Here is a 21,736-nt window from a genome sequence, read left to right as displayed (position 1 = left end):
TCAAGTAGGTCATTACACTTTTATCCTTCAATTGATCATCTGATTTTTGCGTGAAAATGGCACGTCAAAATAGTTTCATGTCCTCTACCAAGGCCACAGTAGCCAATTGATCTCCAACTGCCACAAATAGAATTACATAATATATGGGGGTAAGCACATCTCTTAAATTCGAATGACCAAAAGCCTAGATTTTAAGAATTAGCAATAGAATTAATCCATTCCATTTTTCTCTCTGTATGTATCAATCACCTCTCGGCATTGCGAATTGCAAGGTCTTGTATGTAGATGTTACACCTCACAACGGACACCAGGTTAGAAACGCTGCAGGACCGACATGCATGTTCAGTGAAATCCCACAGTGTCCTCAAAGTTCAACACATCATCCCAGACACTAGGCATCAACCACCCGATTTCAAGAAAACCTTCTTACTGCTATGGCTTTGGGAATGATCAATGAATTACCGTATATTTTTCTACATGGATGAAAAGAGTTTGAGTTAGTAATTGGTTGGTGCATACCTAACGATCCGACATGATGCAGTACATGGTCATGTAACTAGAGCTAGTACCGACAAAATGTTTATCCCTTGGCATTTATGTAGACATCGTACCTCCAATGTGTTTACACTTTGGAGTTTAGAGATCATGTTTACAGTCTACGGTTTGAGATTTGGGGTTTAGGGTTTAGGGTTTAGGGCTTGGGCTTTGGGGCTTAGGGATTGACATTCTCTTGATAAAAATGGAGGAGGTGGACCATTATCAGTTGGGGTTGACGTCCTTGGCATTTATGTAGACATCGTACCTCTAATATGTTTACGCTTTAGAGTTTGGAGATCTTGTCTACAGTCTATGGTTTGAGATTTGAGGTTTAGGGTTTAGGGTTTGGGGCTTAGGGATTGACATTCTCTTGAAAAAAAACGGAGGAGGTGGACCATTGTCAGTTGGGGTTGATGTCCTTTACTGCGGTTCCACCTAGCATGTGTCAGGTAGGTCATTACGCTTTTATCATTCAATAGATCATTTGATTTTTGCTTCTTAAGATTTGGATGAAAATGGCACGTCAAAATGGTATCATGTCCTCTACTAAGGCCACAGTAGCCAATTGATCTCCAAATGCTGCAGGTAGAATTACGTAATGTATAGGGGTAAGTACATCTCTTAAATTTGAATGACTAAAAGCCTAGATTTTAAGAATTAGCAATAGATTTAATCCATTCCATTTTCCTCTCTGTACATATCAATCACCTCTCAGCATTGAGAATTGCAAGGTCTTGTATGTAGATGTTACACCTCACAACGGACACCAGGTTAGAAACACTGCAGGCCAGTCAAATGCTTGAATTACTCTCTGCCGCGTTGAAACGCTTGAATTACCAACCTAGTCAAATTAGTTTGCATAGTAGTTCACAAAAAGGTTGTAGTCACTTTCTTTCCAATGGTAATAGGCACCACCTCAAACTTGCCTACAAACAAATATACGAGATCTACGGCTTGTCTAGCCTGGACTACTACTATGGATGATGTGCATGCAATGTCATTGGAGTACATGCAAATTGCAGCATGGAAAAACGTATTGCACTTTCCCTTTTGCGTTTGCACTATATATAATGAGAGTTTAAGTCTTACCCTTGGTAGGGGCCTACAGTTTCGTCAGCCCAATCAACTGACAAGGTCTAAGGATTACGTAGTGCAATTCAAAACGGTGGTAGACCATTTGTTCCAGCCAGTAGTACTAGCGGTCTACAAAGAAATGAACATATACTACTGCCTCTCCATTGCAGCCTACTACGCGAAATCTTCACATGTTACTCGTGCTTTTGTTTCGTTTTTTATAACATTTCACACAAAATCAGAAATCCTATAACATTGACACAGTTTTACATGCGTTTAATCATCCTCCCCCGTGAAGACAATAAACGTCCTGCTAATAGATGCACATATAGAACGTAGAAGTTCATTACCAGAATTAGCTCGGTGTCTTCTATGGTTTACTCTTTGCGTAGCGGCTCGCAAAAAGGTTGTAGTCACTTTCTTTCCAACAGTAATAGGCACCACCTCAAACTTGCCTACAATACAAATACACTAGATCTACGGCTTGTCTATCCTGGACTACTACTATGGATGATGTCTATGTAATGTCATTGGAGTACATGCAATTGCAGCATAGAAAAACTTATTGCACATCCTCTTTTGGCTTTGCACTGTATATAATGAGAGATCTGAGTCTTACCCTTGGTCTGGGCCTACAATTTCATCTGGGCCTTCAGTTTCATCAGCCCACTCTGCTCTCATCGGTTAAAGTTTGATACTGCTACTATTGGAGCGTAGAATCAAATTTCAACTCACCGCACATCGCATATCGTCAATTCACACTACTGAAACCCACACTCAAATCCAGCTATTTCTCATCAAAGAACGTAAATTTACAATTGAACCTTCATAGACTGTGATGTTGCACTTATTTAGCATGCTAGTAACTATCTCATTTGAGGGATGTCCAAACCTCTTATGCCACAAAGAATGCTTACTACCAAGATAAGTTGAATTATTTTGTTGATAGGATTGACTACTGCTTGAACCATTTTGTTTTTGAAGATACAATGGCAGATCAAAAGGTATTGGATATAGTCCCTTGTACAACACCTTTCCCAGCACCTTGTCCTGTATGACACACATAAACTCATCAAACCAAACAGAACAATTGTTCTGTTTGCATAATTGATATATAGAAAGTAAATGTGCAGTAAGTTCAGGAATAAGAAGCACATTGTTCAGTTTCAACCTTCCAAGATTCGAGTTACTAATATGTGTGATATTTAAAAATTCACCACAGTATTGACAGCTAGTGATGCGTGAATTGCCTTATTGAGAATTCTGAAAATTTGGAAAAGTCCTGCAAGTTTTGGCACCATGACCAATTTTTGCCTCAGAGTTGACAAGTGAGACCAGTTCCCCCTCCATTTGGCTTGAAAAAGTTGTTGTTGAATCCTGCATTACCACCATTGAATTGATTATTGAATGGAGCCCCATTTCCTCTATTCATGCCATTGTTAAAATTGTTGTTCCTCCTGTAGCCACCAAAATTGTTGTTGAATCTTGCATTGTTGTTACCAAGCTGACCATTTTGCCTGCCAGCATAGAAACCACCCATAGATGAACTTGAATCTGTCACATTAAATGGGTTGAACTGAGAAATGCCACCATCAAATCCACATTACTGAAACCCACAATCAAATCCGACTATTTCTCATCGAAGAGCATAAATTTACAACTGAACTATCGCAAAAAACCCAGCTTGGAATGGTTTCAAGGTTTGATTTCAAAATTTTGAAATCGCATTGTTGAAACTTGCTATATCAGGTCACCATGCGATTACATGCGGTGGACGCGCATCTGCACCGGCAAATGCGCGTCGGTCCATTTTAGCAGTAAAATAGACAGCCCATATGCAATTACGGATTTTTAAGGTACTGATACCTTAAGGCACTCAAGGGGAACCCTTGAACTTTTACCCAAAAATCAATCCAGTCCTTGGCCTTCTAACTGCACACATTTAGTCCTTGGCTCCTTGTACTCTCTGATTTTGGACCAATAGGTCCATTCCGTTATTCTCCATCCAAAGCCTCCATTAAGTAGCTGATGTGGCAATCTCTTGGCTCCGGTTCACTCCGCCAAGAGGAGTCGAATGACACCTATCCGACATCGAGAGGTAGCCGGAAGGTGGAGAGAGGGCTGGGTCACTGTCGCTACAACATGGCGGGTCGATGCTGACTCAGTTTTTGGGGCTCGATCTGATGCTTATCAAGAAATGGATAGTGAAGGCTTCGACCTAACCACCCGTAATAGTGGGCATGGACAGTATAGACATTTCGCAATTGGAAAGGCTTATGTGGCGTTGACTTTAATGCCACGTCAACCTACAAACGGAGCAATTGGATTGAGTGTACCAATCAGACAAAAATTGTGGAATTACGGACTTTTCAGATTAAATGAGAATGTTAGAGACTTAAATGAGAATGTTAGAGAGTGAAATGAAGACAGAGTTAAAATATAGGGACTAAACAAAATTTGAACGTTAACGAGAGAGCTTCAAAAATGCCCAGGCCCCAATTCTCTATTACAATTACAACCCAAGAAGTACATTAGGTAAGCCTGACCCATGACCACCCTCTACGTAGTACGCGCGTAAATGTTAGGTCAAATATAATCTTAGCGTAACAGTAGGTAAGCCTAACTGATGGTCCACTAATTTTTAATGCTAGCAACTTACCGCAGTGAAAAGGAAGGTTGTATTTCTTGCTGTTCATGCATTTTAGTAACCAGATAGGCTCCTTTTGTGCGTTATTTGAGTAAAAACTATCAAGTTCACATGCATATCAGAGCTCGGAATTTACCGTTGCTCCCATCTTGTACTTCTAACTTTATTACAAACGTGAATCCCCATTATATATATATGACCCCAATTTCCTCATCAACACACATCGAAACTTAGCTAGACAGCTGATCAAGATGGCGGTTTTCTTTATCTTGATGTTTTCTCTCATTCTCTCCTCCTCCTATGCTGCTGTGCAAGACTTCTGTGTTGCAGACTACAGAGCTCCTTCTGGACCTGCAGGCTACTCCTGCAGAAGGCCTGAAACTGTTACAGTGAATGATTTTGTATACTCCGGCCTAGGCGTTGCCGGTAACACCTCAAACATTTTCAGAGCTGCAAACACCCCTGCGTCCGCGGCTGAGTTTCCTGGTGTGAATGGCCTTGGCATTTCAATGTCTCGTGTAGACTTGGCTGCCGGTGGTGTTGTCCCTTTGCATATACACCCCGGAGCGAATGAAGTCTTACTTGTTGCGCAAGGAACACTAGTTGCCGGGTTCATATCCTCGGATCGCAACACAGTTTATCTGAAAACTATTAACAGTGGTGATATTATGGTTTTCCCTCAAGGGTTATTGCACTTCCAAGTGAATGTTGGAAATGCTACGCCAGTCCTTGCATTTGCTAGCTACAGCAGTCCAAGGCCAGGTCTGCAGATTGTGGACTATGCACTATTTCAAAGCAACTTTCCTACTCAGTTGATAGCTAGAACTACTTTCCTTGGCATTCCTGAAATAAGTAGACTTAAGGCTGTCTTTGGTAGCACTAATTAAGGCATCTCTTCACGAGCTTATCGAATTAATAAGGTCGCTAAGGATTAATTATCGTCTCGACCATGTCCCTTAATTTTCTTTTCCTTGTTATGATGGATTGATGGAGGTCTGAACTCAATGGTTGTAACCCTATTACAATCTGTATGGTCCAAATTTCTTTATGAATGGGGGTATAGGGTATTTTCTAGCTATTTATGAACACATGCAAGTTTTTTTTTTTTTTTTATCTTTTTTTAATGAGTATTGCCGACGACTTTTCGTCACTTAACATTGGCTTTTATTTAATTTTTTTCGCTAAAAGATAACATCTACAACAACTTAATCGTCGCCGATGATGCCGACGTCTCGCCCACGTTGGCTTCTCCGTCGTCGCCATGGACACCGACGTCGGCCTCTGCAACCTCGACCTCTCCTCCTCGGCCTGAGAACCGCGTCTACGACACCGTCGTCTCAGTAAGACTCAGATTCTCAGACTCTCCAAGAAATCAAAGAAAAAAGGCTTCTTCTTCAACCTCACTCTTCTTCTTTTTCTTCTTCTTTTCTCTCCGCTCCTTCTCCTCCGCCCAAACCATCACCAAAGCAGCCGAGATCCTCTCCAATTCCGGCTACAAATTCATGTCCCTCGTGCTCGACCTCGCCTCACACTCCGTCATCTCTTAGTCGCCGTCACTCAACGTCTTCGCTCCGACCGATCGACTCCGCCTCCGCCAACTGCGGCCAGCCCATATTGAACCCCACCCGCTACCTCTTTCTCGCTATCGCTTTCCCTCTCCGATCACTCAAATCGCTCAGAACCATGCTGGTGGTGAAGCTGATGGAGAGAGCTCATGGTTATGACGGTATGAGTTGAAATTTGTCAGTCTTTTAGCAAGAGGACGAAGAGTTGCTGGTGCCGCATAGGGATTTGGTCGAAGGTCCTCATCCCATGGAATGATGGAAAGTTTGTATTTTCAACACTTACACGATGGTTTACTGTTTTGATTTCTCAATTTTTTGTGTTTAGAGAGTTGGGTTGAAGCTTTGTATGTGGCATATATAGTTGATCTGGATGATTGAGGTTTGTGCGAATTTGGTGTAGTTAGGTGATTAGAGTGCAAGTTTTGGAATCAGGGTTGCTGAATGCTACTATCACTGTGCATCATTGATATCTAATTATAAGTAGGAAAAAGCTTGATGAGCAATGGACATAATGCGATTATTAGAGTGAAAAAAAATTGTATCATATAGCTTGACTGCTTACTGTTGTATGAATAGTACATGAACTTCATTGAATTTTCCAGCGGTCTACATCCAGCTAACAAGGAAGAAGGTGTGGGTGCCCAATAAAAGTTTATTACGGGGCAGTTGGTAAAAGTGTAAAACCAATAAGAAAGACAGGTTTTTTTTTTTTGGCTGAATAGAAGGTTAAGAAAGGCAATGAACCTCCTTAACGCCTCAAAATTTATTTAAAGAAGTTAAAAGAGATACAAGGAGAGGGGGACTAAGCCAAAACCTGGGAACACACCATAACTTGGTGACACCAAGTAAATACAAATCCTGCATGCCTGAAGCAATAAGTAACACAATACAAATTCTAAGCAATCATCCAAAATACAGTAACATCGAATTATTTAGTTATCACATTCCTGATATTTGGTATATCGATCAGTTTACATCAATTAGTACCACCAAAAAGACCCTTAAGTTTCTTAATCTCAGCAGTGTCGATGGAAGTCGTCTGTGATATCAACTCAGTAGGTAAATCGCTTTGAAATAATGCATTCTCCAGAAGCTGCACACCCGGGTTTTCACTATTGAAGCTAGCAAATAAAAGGGCTGGTGTATCACCTCCATTTTTTTGAAAGTGGAGCAAACCTTGAGGAAGAAGCATTATATCACCCTGCTTCAGAGTTTTTAGATAGACCGTATTATCCGTGGCAATGAACCCTGCAATTATTGTTCCTTGAACAACAAGTATGAGTTCTGAAGCTCCATGGTGTAAATGGAGCGGGCCGACTCCACCAACTTCAAAGTCCGCGCGCACCAGTGAAAGGCCAAGGCCATTCAGACCAGGAAACTGACCAGCAAATGCAGGGTTGATTCCAACTTTGTTTAAATTTGAGGTGTTACCCGCAACTGCTAGGCCAGAGTAGACGAAATCATCCGCAGTGACATTTGCAGGGTTTTTGCAAGAGTAGCCTGCAGGACCTTGAGGAGCTGTGTAGTCTGCGACGCAGAAGTCTTGCACAGCAGCATAGGAAGAGGAGAAAGTGAGAAAAAATATGAAGAAGATAGGCAAAATCATCAGGACTTTGGAATGTGTTTCCTCATATAGAATGTGGCTGGGATCATATTCATATATATAGTGGGATGATTTGAATTTTCTTAGCCATCGGTACTTGCTATGTTTTCATGCCCGTGTAGAATTTGTAGTATTCTGAAGCTAGCGAGGTGAAATGTCAGTTCTTTATACACTGAAAGTCAGTGCCTGCAGTGCAGATCAATTTCTCACCTACTGCTTTTTAGGTAGAACTATTATGATATGATATTTCATCTTTTTGATATTGTCTTCCCAACTTCTTATCTGTATCTCTGTGACATATATATGGTGTGTGTATGTGTGTGTTTCTGCATTTGGAAGCAAGACTAGCCAGTTTTGCTGCCTCTTTAGTACTTGAGAAGGTTTTGAGATCATCAAGTGCTAGTCCATTGGATGTTCCTTCAAATGATTTTAATATTGTCTCTTCGGTGCCTGAGCAGGTTTTGACTTCATTAGGTGGAGCAACATTTTGACTCGTTTGAGTGCTCATGAGGTAAGAACTTCCTCATTGCATATTGAGAATGCTATCTGACGAGGTTGATGTTACTGTTACCCAAGAGCCTATTGCTCATGTTGCTTCTATTGCGCAACTTGTGGCTAATGCAGTCAGACAAGCTGTTGTGATATATACCTTGCCTACTTACTTGGTTGACGATCGTCTGATTCTTGCACTTGGGCCTGCTCCTACAAATGTTGGAACTAGTGGGGGTAATCAGAATGAGAATTTATCTCTTCCACATTGGCATGACATGGTTGAGGGGGAACATGTTGTAGAGAGCTCATCATGTGTCAAAGAGAACGTGAGATTGAGTTACAGGTTCACATCCAAAACCAATTGGCAATGGATGACGTGGTTCAAACTCTTATAAACTCGTAAGTAAAGTTATATTTATACACATTCTCAACACGCCTCGCACGTGTGGCGATTTCTCAAGTCATACACGTGGACAAGTTATATTGGGTCACGGTGAGCACTTGTGGCCATCGCTGAAACCAAACACGTGGGTAACATACCATGATAAAAAGTAATTTGGGGTTCATATCCAAAACCAATTGACAATTGATGGAGTGACCCAAACCCTTATAAACTCATAAGCAAAGTTATATTTTTTCAAAGTGGCAGTTATATTTATACACATTCTCAACAAGAAGAAGTTAAGTGTATTGGATACTTCTACTAAGAAGTTTCAAGTAATTAAGCTAGCAGGGACGCTATCCTTTGAAGAATATGACGCATACTGTGAGGCTTAATTTTTAATTTTTCCTGTGACCTCTTGAGATCGAATTTTCTTTTAATTTCCTATGTTGCTCTGATTTCTTTTTATTTGGCTATTTGTAATCTTGTTTTTGTTCGAGAGTTTTGGTTTTCATGCACCCTCATTTTTATTTTTATTTTTATTTTTAATAAATTTACTCGAGTTCCTAAGTAAAAAAAAACAACCCTAGTTTTGGTGATAAACAGCCTAACAACTGTAAGTCGCTTGAAACTGTGTACCAGTCCGCATGGAATTCAAAAGTCAAAACATACAAGGCGCAAATAAAATAAAATTCATTTATTGATCATAAGATACAACTTTCAACATGATTGCTTCACACATGAATTAGCAGCATACAATTACAGAGCACTCTTACACATGATAAGAGACATTATTTAGTAACAATTAATTCATATTTCGTGCATATACGTCAACCTTAATTAGTACCACCAAGAAGAGCCTTGAGTCTCTTTATCTCAGCAGTGTCGAGGAAAGTGGATCGTGTGATTAGATCAGTAGGTAAATTGTTTTGAAATAGTGCGGTATGGAGAATCTGCAGACCGGGGCTATCACTGCTGAAGCTAACAAACTCAAGAGCTGGAGTATCACCAACATTCACTTGGAAGTGCAACAGCCCTTGAGGGAAAACCATGATGTCACCCTTCTTAAGAGTTTTTAGATAAACTTTGTTATCTGAGGAAATGAACCCGGCGGTTATGGTTCCTTCAATAATAAGTACAATTTCTGAAGCTCCATGGTGTGTGTGCATTGGGACAACTCCACCAACAGCCAAGTCAGCGCGAGCTAATGCAACGCCAAGGCCATTCAAACCCGGGAATTGAGAAGAAAATGCGGTGGTGATTCCGGTTTTGATCATATTTGAGGTGTTACCAGGAACTCCTAGGGCAGAGTAGACGAAATCATCCACCGTAACATTTGCAGGATTTTTGCAAGAGTAGCCTGCAGGGCCTTGAGGAGCTGTGTAGTCTGCAACACAGAAGTCTTGCACAGCAGCATAGGAGGAAGAGAGAATGAGAGACAACACGAAGAAAATAAGAAAAGACGTCCTCATCATGATCAACTTTGAGCGATAGGTATGTGCTTGTTGTAGCTTATATTTTGATCTGTTTATTTATGCAGCGAGAGGGATCATATATATAGAGGTTAAAGTCAACACCTAGAGCCACCGAAATTGATTTTCGGAATGTTTCCGTGCATGTACGATGATAGAGTACGTAATCTTAAATGGTGGACAAGTCGATCAGAGATTGATTCTTTGTTTTTTATGGGCTGGTGGCTGCGATTCTGATTGTGAATATATATTATATTTTTGTCACATAAAACCTAAGATATTTATGCTTAATTATATCTTTCTGTTTTTGAAAATGCAGTAACATGCAGCTAACTGTAAAACAGGCCACATAGTTTGGACGACTCGAACTCAAGATTCATACAAATAAGACTTTGATACTATGTTAGACAATGATTCTGTTTATTAAATTGTTAAAAAATTATTGGGCCAATTAATTAATTAAGCTAACATTATGTTGTTTCCTCGTGACTTTAGAGTTTAGAATATGAAAGAAAAGTGCAACGTTGCTAATTGATAAACAAGGTTGAACTAGTTAACAATTAACAATATGTCAGACGGCCAGCCGGCTAGAACTAATCATTTTGGCTTTTGATAGTACTACACACACACACCTATATATATATATATATATGTATATATTTACGTTGTCTGTAGGCTACGTTACCTTTTTTGTTTTGAAAATCTATCTGATTTCTCGAAGGCTGACTCAGTTATTAATTTTGTGTTCTTGTTTATTCAATCACTTGAACTATTATTAGTTCTTGCAAGTATAAAAAGTCAGAATTGTATTCTACGTACGCATGAAGTGCTCAACAAACAAAAATCATTACGTTTATCACAAATTTAATGTGACTAGCTCAAAGTTCTGGTTAACTAGGTAATATGTACATCGAGCACTCGACCTTCATCTAGTTTTTGTTTCTTTCTTGTTTATATATTAGTCTTAGTTAATTTGGTATGTACAACAGTACAACTAGTTGATCTCTCTGGTTCCAAGGCTTAGAGATATTTGACCTATTAATACCAAATAGTATAGGTTCCCTTTTAGTGGCTGAACTATTCAAATTAAAAGAACACTGTTGGGTGTGAACCATTTTCGTAACTATTAAAAGCCGTCGTGGCCAAATTAAAGTAGAGTTATATACCAGCTATACACGTGCCCTGAGCCCCTGACCATCCTCTTTATTCAAATTCGAAACGTTACCCTTCCGGTTTTTGAAGTCATTACTGTTGAGAATATATAGATCCACATGAGAAAAATGGGACATTAGTTATGAATTTATAAAGGTTTGGGCCACTTCATCTATTGTCAATTGCTTTTGGATGTAAACCCCAGATTACTTTATCTTACAGGTTTACTCTAATATTTTTGGTGCCATGCAAGATAGTAAATAAATTAGCTATATATACAGAAATAAACAAAGCAGTGGCAGCTGCACCAAAAAGATTGTGCAGTAACAAAAGTTCCAGTTTTTAATTTATCGGCAATTGAGTGAAATATTGATCGATCGACGTAAGTTTTTCTTGATCAAATATAATTTTATGACAAGTAATTGATGGTAAAAATTATTGGATAGTAATTTTTCCAGCTCTGTTTGCATTAGTTATTGGAGTGTAATCAGGGGATAAAAGTATTCCCAAATTCTGTTTGTGTCTTAACTGAAAGTTTCTTCTAGCATTGAACTTATGATTTTACGATGACTAGCGTAGACAACTGTAGACAGACCAGATTGAGAAAGAAAGAATTTCGATCTAAAAAACATGCATTCTCATCTTAATTAAGATACATGCATATAATGCGGCAGTACTTGCAATGAAACTAGCACAACCAACCATACAAAAACACTAACTGGAGTAGAAATTCAGAAAATGCAACTGGCCTGAACAATAATCCTACAGTTACAGGCCTTCTCAATCACAAAAACAAGAAAACAAAGGGACATGAATAACACATTGGTATCTCCCAAGAAAACTTAATTAATTAGTGCCACCAAGAACACCCTTAAGTTTCTTTATCTGAGCAACGTCGAGGAATGTGGTTTGAGCTATCAATGGGGTCGGTAAGTCATTTTTAAATAATGCAAAGTCCAGAATCTGCAGACCGGGGCTAGGACTACTGAAGCTAACAAAGGCAAGGGCTGGAGTATCACCTCCATTGACTTGGAAGTGCAACAAACCTTGAGGGAAAACCATACTGTCACCCTTCTCAAGAGTTTGTAGATAAACTGTGTTAGCTGAGGAAACAAACCCGGCACAGATTGTCCCTTCCACAACAATCAGGACTTCCGAAGCTCCGGGGTGCGTGTGAAATGGGATGACTCCATCAACAGCCAAGTCTAAACGAGCCAGCGAAATGCCGAGGCCATTGACACCAGGAAATTGAGCAGCAAAAGCAGGTGTGACTGCAGCTTTGATGATATTGGTGGTGTTACCAGCAATGCCTAGGCCAGAGAACACAAAGTCATCTACGGTAACTTTTGCAGGCTTCTTGCAGGAGTAGCCTGCAGGGCCTTCTGGAGCTGTCAAGTCTGCGACACAGAAGTCTTGCACAGAAGCATGGGATGAGGAGAGGAGGAAAAAAAATGTGAAGAAGATAGGGAAAATCATTCTCACTTAGTGCAATAAGTGTGTGCTATATTTTGGTGGACTCTGGTTTTGATTTCTTGATAGGGAAATTGGGATCATATATATAGTGGGATAGTGATAATACCTTGAGCCATTGCAATTGGTTGTTTGGACTTTGGAATATGCCCATGAAGGATTCACATGTATAGCATCTCGATCGTATATGTTGTTGGAATAGACAGATCGAGCTATGATATGCATGTGACTATGATATTCACCTCATATAACAACAAGAAGCCTCTTTCTGTTTCAGAAAATGCAGTAAATGCTAGAAAAGATATGTTTATTACTGTCATGAAATTTGTAATTGATTGAAGCTTCATCATGAGTATGATGTTCCAAGAAACCCCCAGTTGGGGAAGTATACATGTACCAGTTTTCTATTGTGCCAGCTTATTACCATTTGTAAAGACCATGAGCTTTTATCAGCATGGAGCTGCACTGTTTTCTCATGAGTAACAGGTTTATTTTATTTGTTGCTAACTTGCGTATCGATGTTGAGTATTGAAGGTTGTGTTTTAACATTTGAGGTACGAAAATGGTAAATCAGATTGGTGGTTCTTGAGAACATGAGGAAAGATATTCATGTGGCATAAGAAGACATTTTGACAGCTAAAAGGTACGGTGCCAGAAGATGGGAATTCTGTGGATATCAGAAATTCCCCGTCTTTTAGGGTTTTTGGATTTCAAGATTGGATGGTAAAGACTCTTCCTAAATTCTGTCTCTCTGTAACTTTAACCGTATACGATTGTTATTAGAAGATGACACCAACATTCCTTGCAGGATATGAGCCACTGTAGTCTATATTATACATGCGTCTAGCATTGCTACTTTTAGCTAGTACAAATGTACAATGTAATGGTACTTTTAGTGAAATTCGTTAGTATTTCTAGTGCAATGAATTAGTAAATGTAGTATAATCCACTGGTGGTACCATTAATTAGTGCAAAGCAAATTGGCTACGTTTAGTGAAAACCATTAGTATTTTTTGTATTAAATGATTGTTATGTATGCAGGTTTTTTTTTTTTTTTTTCTCTCTGTGAAGCAATATTGATACTAATATAGGAAATATCTTTGGTACCCTGGTGTTTGCCATACACCCATTTTGTTAAATATTTTGGACAATTTGATTAGTAATATATCTAATGGTCCAAAATATTTAAAATTTGGTAACTTGTTTAGTCATTAGCCAATTACTATTAGTTAAATAGTATTTATTACTAATTATTTTATCTTTGGCCAATTAATGTTTTATTATCAATTAATAATTACAATATTGACAATTACGTTTTTTCCTTATTAAAAACAAAAGACTTCTAATCTAGGCTCACAGAATTATATTAATTAAATAGTCTTTATTACTAATTAATTATGGCATTAGGGCCTCATTTGGTTAGCGGAAAGAAAATCAGGTCTTTAGAAAATCGGATGGGAAAGGAAAATGAACTTCCCACTAACTTTCATTTTCGCTATTTGGAAACATTGGGAAAGTAAGAAGAAAATGCATGTTTGTTTCCATTCTAGCGTTTGGTTTGTGTAAGGAAAGGAAACAAAATCATACTAATAGTCCATTTTTATCCTCATATATAATTACAAAATCTCATAAACTTTTTAAATAAAATTGTCAATAATAATTTTTAACAAGGATATAATTGTACTTATACTATACAATTAATGCAGGAAAAGTGGAAGAAAAAATGAATCATTTGGAGTATGAGAGGATTCACTTTCTCCCATATTTTTCCTTCTCGAAGGAAAAGTATTCATTTCCTTATGCACACCAACATAGGAAATGAATAACTTTCCTTTCCCAAGCCCTCAATTCCATGAACCAAACGAGGCCTATTAGTTTCCTTAACCAAATATAATTCTTTTTACATGCATTTTACGACAACCACAATAATGTAAAAAATAGATAATTTTTGTTTTAGATATAGTAACTGCACTTCACGTACAACTTGTTATTATTGTTTTTTGAACCAATTTACAAATGTTATCACAATGTGTTATCATATAGGTAGACCATTATATTTTGACTAAAAGCACGTATGTTCTCATTAGTGTAATGAAGTTCTCCCTTGCGTAATTTAAGTAATATAGTGTATAATTTCTATCGTCGAAATTGTAATTACTTTAGTCAATGCAATTTACCACAAAATACAATAATTGATGTAAAAATGATAATTTTTGTTCTAATTGTAGTAATTACTCCACCTACAACCTATTTACTAGTTCATGGACAATTTAACAAGTATGACAACAAATTTGTTGTTAGAGTGGTAAATCTTTATGTTTTTAACATTAATGAAATGATTACTACAATGAGCATGCATTTTACCACAATCCATGGCAATTAATGTAAAAAGGGTCATTTTTGTTCTATTTGTAGTAATTACTCCACCTAAACTAATGTACTAGTTTGTGGACAATTTAGCAAGTGTGACAACAAATTTGTTGTCATAATGGTAATCTTTATGTTTTTATAATTAATGAAATGATTTTTTTTTTTTGAATCAAACCCAAACCCAAAGGCGGGTGTCAATATATTCATCTCAGGCCAGAATAGATCATTACATATCCTTCCGCTGCCATCTATAGACAGACAAGAAGATAGTGGTAGTACCCACAATGATACATAGAAATAGACTTACTCATTAGACATCTCTTGTACGAAGATATAGCGGAGATCCTCCTTTGGTACTACTCCAGAGGCGCTAGAGATACATAAGGTGCACTTGAGTGTTTAGCTTCCTAAATACAAGGATTTTATTTGATTTAGATTAAACTAAACAAATAGAGATGGCCCTAGGGCTAAGCACCCCAGCCCAAATTAAAAGCCCGAGAGGGCAGCTTCAAGATAGAGGGAGCCCAGCTCAAGGCCCATCGTAGAAGGCTGACCAAAGCCCAAAACAGTAGCACCAGCCCACCAGTGCCGCCGACCACCACCATCCAGAACCCCACCGCCGCGTCCACCCGCACGAAATCGCCTAGAACCACTAAGCCACGCCACCACCATGAAAGCTTGAAGAAGAAGAAAGAAGCAGAGGAAAATAGCGAGGCTATGCTGTTGTATAGATCGAACAGAGTAAAAGGTTACAAGCAGTACGCTTATATAGCTTTGGACACGTGTACAATAGCAGTATATTTGGTAAGAAGGCTATAAATTTTTTACTAATTTCTGTTAACACCCCTCCTCAGCTTGATGGGAGATTTGGAGCATCAAGCTGCTGCAAAGAGTAAGGATGATGCGAAGGACAGAGATTTTTGTGACCAGATGCTTCAACCAGGAGGAATGAGTGGCATGGACGTCCAAGGACTTGGTTGAGCAGCAATGGATAATGACTTGGGTTGAGAGGAGTAAGTAGTCATAGACTGATGTTTTGCTGAAATTTGGGGTTGAAAAACATAGTGATGCCTGTGGAAACATTCTGCTGCACTGTGACCCCTCTTAAAGCAAATTTGACATTGTAAAGAAAAGCCAATTGCAACAACTTGCCTATGAGCAGACCTTTGGGGACAACTTTTAGCGAGATGTCCAAGTTGTGAGCATATTTGGCAAACTTCACAAGAAGATGAAACACTTTGAGTGAATCTGTTATTGAAGTCGCAAAATCCACCAGCTTGTCCTAATTGACCACTGCAACCATTTCTAGCATTCTCAAGAGTACTGTTGTTGCGTTGAAATCCACCATTAATGATAAAATTGTGTAAGTTTCCATGCCGATTAATAAATCCTCTAGATTTCACATAACCAGTATTTGAATTCCTGTATGCATAGTTATGATGATACTGATAAGGAGCAAAAATACCAAAGTTACCATAGGTATAAAAACCCGGAGATCTTCTATGAGAGTACCTGCCACCACCTAGATTGAACTTATCTCTCTGTCCACCCCTTTGAGGTAAACCATTAAGAAGCTCAGAATGAAAGCCATTGTTGGGTTGAAAGAACCTCTTACTATACTGCACTTCACGATTAGAGGTAGCAAGTCCAGTATTGACTTGTGATTGAGGACCACCATGTTGTTGTGTTATACCAGAAGCCAAGTATGTAGGAACCATTGCAACTGTGTAAGGAACCTGTATGGGCATTGCATCATTTTTATTGTGACAATAATCATTCCCTGTAACAATTTCTGTTGAGTGAGGAACCTGCATAGGCTTTTTAGATTGATCATCATTCCCTGTAACAATAGTTGTTGAGCAAGGAACCTGCGTAGACTTTAGAGATTGATCCATAGTAGAGAATGCAATCTGTTCATTGACATAGTTGTGATCTGAGCTTTGATCACGATTTTGATAGTCATGTACTCAGAGGGAAGACCATTGACAGCAATGATAATAATCTCTTCATTGGGAATATGAATGCCAACAAAAGCTAATTGATCAGTAATGTCCTTGATACGCTGAAAATACTTGTCTATTGTGTCATTACCTTTCTGAATTGCATACAGGTTTGTTTGGAGTTGCATAGCGGCTGATCTAGAAGAGACACCATATCTCACTCTCAAATTTTTCCAAACTTCACATGAATTATGGCTTCCAACCACAAATGATAATGCTTCACTAGATAAAGTGGCAGAGATAAGAGTCATCAATGCTTTATCATTCTTTTCCCATTCTTGAAACTCCCTTGTAACTCCAGCATTTATCCCATCATCAGATACCAAGAATTGAGGCGGACAAGAACATGAACCATTAATATATCCCTTTAAACCAAGACTTTTGAGCATATTTTGCATTTGAAATAACCATATAAGGTAATTGCTATCATCCAGTTTCACGGGCAGTAAGTTGTAAATGCTTGAAAGCATATAGATGAGTGGTTGATTGTTGCTATTCATGACTAAAGGGTAACAAAAGTACCAATGTTTCTCCTTCAAGTGATTAAGACAAGATCAATGAGAGGCAGCAAACTTCAAATAATAATTGAAGAGATCTCTGCTAGCAAGCAATGATCAGTCTTTTTTTTTTTGGAAAGAAAGGATGATGACACTGTACTCAGAAAGGCTTTCCATCATGCAAAGAACTATGGGCAGCGAAAAACATCCTTATGTGAAGGTTATGATGCTCGCAAACTCTGCTCTCTGTGAAGCACCAGTCTTTAGCTATTCCAAAAATCAAATGTGTCCCAAGAATCAAATATCAGCAAACTTCATCCTTTGTCAACCACAGAAGAAGAGATTTCTCATTATTATCTTCATTGAAAACCAATTGATCCAACAAACCCCAAATACAGAATCAAAGAGAATTATCCCAAAATTTCAAGAAGGTTACAGTCTTCAATCAAGCCATAATTCTGATTTCCATGAAGAGCAAGTTGAAACCTTGATCGGTGTCCTTGATGATAGTCTGAACATCTTGAATTCTAAGGTTTTGTTGAAAAATTTCTCACAATAGGATATATCGAGAATTCAATTAGTATCACAGCACAAAACCGAGCTTCGATTGCAGGATTTAGGGTTTGAGACTATAATTTCCAGATTTAGCAATTTTATGAACAAAAAAATTGATGAACAACTGCTTAACATGTGAAACCAAGGCTTCAATGCAAGAGAATTTAATCAAATTTGCAGTAGTAACATAGAGAGCTCCAAATTAACTAGAGCAGCAATAATAAACTTAGTCCACTTGAGTAGCAGAAATCATAAACTAAGTATCAGTAATTATCAGTATCGAGCATGAACATCAGCAATTTCCATCAGATCTGGTTTGTTAACTTCATCATCATCATGGTAACAAACTTTCCAGAGATATCAAGTAGCAAATATAGTGACATAGCTTTAGAGAAATAATACACCAGTAAACTAGAATAAATCTTCAACAATGTGATGTCAAAATTTCCAGATCTAAATGAACAGAGTGAAAGAAATTACCCAGCTAAATTGCAGATGAAAAAGTACTCAATAAGTAGAATAGAATACTGGGAAATGTAATATTAGGTCGCCGGAAAACAAAGTAGATCCTGATCGAACCTGGCTCTTAATGCCATGAAAGCTTGAAGAAGAAAAGCTTGAAGAAGAAGAAAGAAGCAGAGGAAAATAGTGAGGCTATGCTGTTGTATGGATCGAACAAAGTAAAAGGTTACAAGCAGTAGGCTTATATAGCTTTGGACACATGTACAATAGCAGTATATTTGGTAAGAAGGCTATAAATTTTTTATTACTTTATGTTAACACACCACGATCCGCCCAGACCCTTCATAGCCACGCCACCGCAACAATCTGCTCAGAACCACCAAAGCTGCACCTCCACAAAACGATCTGCCCAGAAACCGCCATAGCCACCGTCACCCCTAATTCTGAAAATCCCGTGACGAAGACGCTGCCGCTGATCCTGGAAGTCCTTGACGAAACACCCACGGTCTCTGTAAATCCGACTCCAAGTCAGAAAAGCCGCCTGGACTCTACCTTCACCCATTCCGGCAAAACCGTGAGTCGAACTACTCACTCATGAAACCACCAGGGCATTAGCATTCAAGTACCCGTCCAGCAGCAGTCCAAATAGGCATGGTAGCGCCGCCAGACGAGAAGAGAATCTCAGTAACCGAGATGCAGTCCGATTGTTTGGAGCAAACCCTAGTCCTATTATTTTATTATAAATATAATTAATGAAATGATTACTTCAATGACTACACATTTTATCGCAACCCACAACAATTGATATAAAAGTTGTAACTTTTGTTCTATTTGTAGTAATTACTTCAAAAACTATATCATTTACAAGATTATCAACCATTTTACAATTCTGACAACATTTGTGTTGTGAACATGGTAAAATTAATATTAGAGCAAAAGATATGTAAGTACTCAATATTGTAAGGAGGTTCTCCATTTGATAATCAATGTTATCTATTTGATATAAGTTGTCCAACTATGATATTTACATCTTTGACCACTCAATTACAATAACCACAATAAGTGTGGTCATGAGTCTTAAATTCTTAATTTTAGTTCTACTAGATGTAATTTATTATTTTGACATTATTTATTATTTTTTTCTGAACAATATTACATATCAAGAAAGAATGTGTTGTTAATATAGTAAATTTTATTTTTAAAAATGACACATGTCAACATTTAAGTGGGTAACCTGTTAACCAATTTAATAGGTTTTCACTAAATTAATTTATTGAAAAAAAGAGAAAAAAGTATGACATACATTCAAGGCACCCTAAACGACCTCCTAATATAAGCTAATGTGCATATGAAAGCTACTTGTAAGCAAGTTTCTAATATATGTTCGTCAAGTGTCTTTGGTCTGTCTCTTGATTTTGATGCCTCATTTTAGATTCCAAAATTTACTGTATATATAATTTACCGCTTTATATATATATAGTAAATTTACCAAACATTGCCGTACAATTAATATATACAATGCAGTATATATGTTTGTATCAATGGGTATACCTAGCTAGCCGGACAATAAGGTTTTCTGTATTTTTCACTCCACATATTTAATAGCTTTTATAGATGAAAAAATTAAAAAAAGAATAGCTTATATAGATATACCAGATACGTAGAACATGAAATTTGAGATTTCAGGTTAACTAACATGCAAATGTGGCATTTTCCTTCAACATAATTGTTGCCTCATGCACCGGTCCAATAACTGGAGCACACGATAAGACTTACACAAGCATACATAAATTTAGTGCAGAGCAGAAACCACTACTGACCTGAATAATCCTACACTTAGAGGCCTTCTCAATCACAAAAAGAAACAAAAGGAAATGAATTACACACTGGTACATATCTCAAGTTCTCAACACAACCTAAATTAATTAGTACCACCTAGAACACCCTTAAGTTTCTTGATCTGAGCAACATCGAGGAAAGTAGTCATTGCTACCAATGATGTAGGCAAATCGTTTTTGAAAAGTGCAAAGTCCAGAATCTGCAGACCGGGGCTTGGACTACTGAAGCTAGGGAAGGCAATTGCTGGAGTACCACCTCCATTCACTTGAAAGTGCAATAACCCTTGAGGGAACACCATAAGATCACCCGTCTTAAGGGTTTTCAGATAAACTGTGTTAGCTGATGAAATGAACCCGGCAATTATGGTTCCTTGCGTAACAATCAAGACTTCTGAAGCTCCAGGGTGTGTGTGAAATGGGATAACTCCACCAGGAGCCAGGTCTAGACGAGCCAGCGAAATGCCAAGGCCGTTAACACCAGGAAATTGAGCAGCAAATGCTGGGGTGACTGCAGCTTTGATAATGTTTGTGGTGTTACCAGCAACACCTAGGCCAGAGAATACAAAGTCATCTACGGTAACTTTTGCAGCCTTCTTGCAGGAGTAGCCTGCAGGGCCTTCTGGAGCCTTGTAGTCTGCAACACAGAAGTCCTGCACTGCAGCATCGGAAATGGAAAGGAGGAGAACAAATGTGAAAAAGATAGGGAAAATCATCTTCACTTAGTCCAAGTGTTGGTTTTAGTCTATGTTTAGGTGTATTTCTTGGCAAGGATACCGCGATCATATATAGTGGGATAATGTGGATATTTTGAGCCATTGAAATCACTTCTTCCGAATATGCTCGTGTAAGATTCACATGTTTGGTTATGTTAACAGTACTATTGGACAAGAGAAACGACATTATTTCTAGCTGTGAATCATGTGAGCACGATCGTTTCGTCAACTAAGAACAAGAAGCCTCTTTTTGTTTTTGAAATTTTTGCACCAGCTGCAAGATCATCTTACAAGTGAGGCTGAGAATGGTGCATCAGTCATTGTGGTCCTTTGAGGCTATTGAGCTAGTGGGAAGGATACTTCCTGGGACATAAGAAGACACTTTGACAGCTAAAAGGGTGCCAAGCAAATCGGAATTGTGTGGATAATAGAAATCCCCCTTCTTGAAGGGAATTTGGAATTCATTATTGGGATCTGAAAAGTAATCTCTCATTCTGTCTCTTTGTATATCTTAACAGCAGTAAGATTCTTGTACAATGAGTCGATGCACTAATGCTTCATCTATGAGCAGTGGATTTTTAAAACAATGATTGCTTGAGGTATACTACATTTCACTTACAAAGCTACTGTAAATCCATCCTTTAACTGATATGCATCATTCTACTGAGAATTGGGTCGGAGACGAATGAATCTCGTGAGAAGATTTTCTTTCTGTTACAATTAATGTAAGAAATTCTTGTAAAGTGCAAAAGTGAGAGTAGGAATTAATGTTTTAGTTAGGTTTCCCCACTAGTTCTTGTGTGTGGTGTATAGCAACTTTCTGGATAAGGTAGCGATCAGCTGCTAGGCTACTAGCTAGGATAAGGTTTTATCATCCTGCAAGAGTTTATTGGTCTGATTTTGTAGT

The 21,736-nt window shown here is 38.3% G+C and overlaps 5 protein-coding genes across 5 annotated transcripts; 1 reads left to right on the top strand and 4 right to left on the bottom strand.

The window, feature by feature from the left end:
* The first annotated feature begins 3,685 nt into the window (after positions 1-3,685).
* Positions 3,686-5,145, top strand: LOC112183584 (auxin-binding protein ABP19a). The gene is made up of 2 exons (XM_024321956.2): positions 3,686-4,018; positions 4,501-5,145. The coding sequence occupies exons 1-2, from the start codon at positions 3,686-3,688 to the stop codon at positions 5,143-5,145; spliced, it is 978 nt and encodes a 325-aa protein (XP_024177724.1).
* A 1,378-nt stretch (positions 5,146-6,523) lies between these two features.
* LOC112190992 (auxin-binding protein ABP19a) lies at positions 6,524-7,535 on the bottom strand. The gene has a single exon (XM_024330514.2). It carries the CDS (start codon positions 7,427-7,429, stop codon positions 6,800-6,802), a length of 630 nt encoding a protein of 209 aa, XP_024186282.1. The 5' UTR covers positions 7,430-7,535; the 3' UTR covers positions 6,524-6,799.
* A 1,434-nt stretch (positions 7,536-8,969) lies between these two features.
* Positions 8,970-9,840, bottom strand: LOC112187523 (auxin-binding protein ABP19a). The gene has a single exon (XM_024326362.2). It carries the CDS (start codon positions 9,773-9,775, stop codon positions 9,137-9,139), a length of 639 nt encoding a protein of 212 aa, XP_024182130.1. The 5' UTR covers positions 9,776-9,840; the 3' UTR covers positions 8,970-9,136.
* A 1,698-nt stretch (positions 9,841-11,538) lies between these two features.
* Positions 11,539-12,457, bottom strand: LOC112189171 (auxin-binding protein ABP19a). Its single transcript, XM_024328440.2, has one exon. It carries the CDS (start codon positions 12,398-12,400, stop codon positions 11,771-11,773), a length of 630 nt encoding a protein of 209 aa, XP_024184208.1. The 5' UTR covers positions 12,401-12,457; the 3' UTR covers positions 11,539-11,770.
* Positions 12,458-19,935: 7,478 nt separating this feature from the next.
* On the bottom strand, positions 19,936-20,888 carry LOC112188163 (auxin-binding protein ABP19a). The gene has a single exon (XM_024327220.1). It carries the CDS (start codon positions 20,827-20,829, stop codon positions 20,200-20,202), a length of 630 nt encoding a protein of 209 aa, XP_024182988.1. The 5' UTR covers positions 20,830-20,888; the 3' UTR covers positions 19,936-20,199.
* Positions 20,889-21,736: the final 848 nt, after the last annotated feature.

Source organism: Rosa chinensis, chromosome 2, assembly GCF_002994745.2.
Source record: "Rosa chinensis cultivar Old Blush chromosome 2, RchiOBHm-V2, whole genome shotgun sequence".
Classification (NCBI taxonomy): domain Eukaryota; kingdom Viridiplantae; phylum Streptophyta; class Magnoliopsida; order Rosales; family Rosaceae; genus Rosa; species Rosa chinensis.
Note: the sequence above shows the minus strand (reverse complement) of the source record. Positions and strands in the feature narration are given on the sequence as shown.

What these genes read in the sequence shown, in the direction of transcription:
- LOC112183584 (XM_024321956.2), top strand. Translation starts at nt 3,686, where the DNA reads ATGACACCTATCCGACATCGAGAGGTAGCCGGAAGGTGGAGAGAGGGC. An exon ending in TTAGAGACTTAAATGAGAAT is followed by an intron (nt 4,019 to 4,500) that starts GTTAGAGAGTGA and finishes TTAGCTAGACAG; the next exon opens with CTGATCAAGATGGCGGTTTT.
- LOC112190992 (XM_024330514.2), bottom strand. Translation starts at nt 7,429, where the DNA reads ATGATTTTGCCTATCTTCTTCATATTTTTTCTCACTTTCTCCTCTTCC.
- LOC112187523 (XM_024326362.2), bottom strand. Translation starts at nt 9,775, where the DNA reads ATGATGAGGACGTCTTTTCTTATTTTCTTCGTGTTGTCTCTCATTCTC.
- LOC112189171 (XM_024328440.2), bottom strand. Translation starts at nt 12,400, where the DNA reads ATGATTTTCCCTATCTTCTTCACATTTTTTTTCCTCCTCTCCTCATCC.
- LOC112188163 (XM_024327220.1), bottom strand. Translation starts at nt 20,829, where the DNA reads ATGATTTTCCCTATCTTTTTCACATTTGTTCTCCTCCTTTCCATTTCC.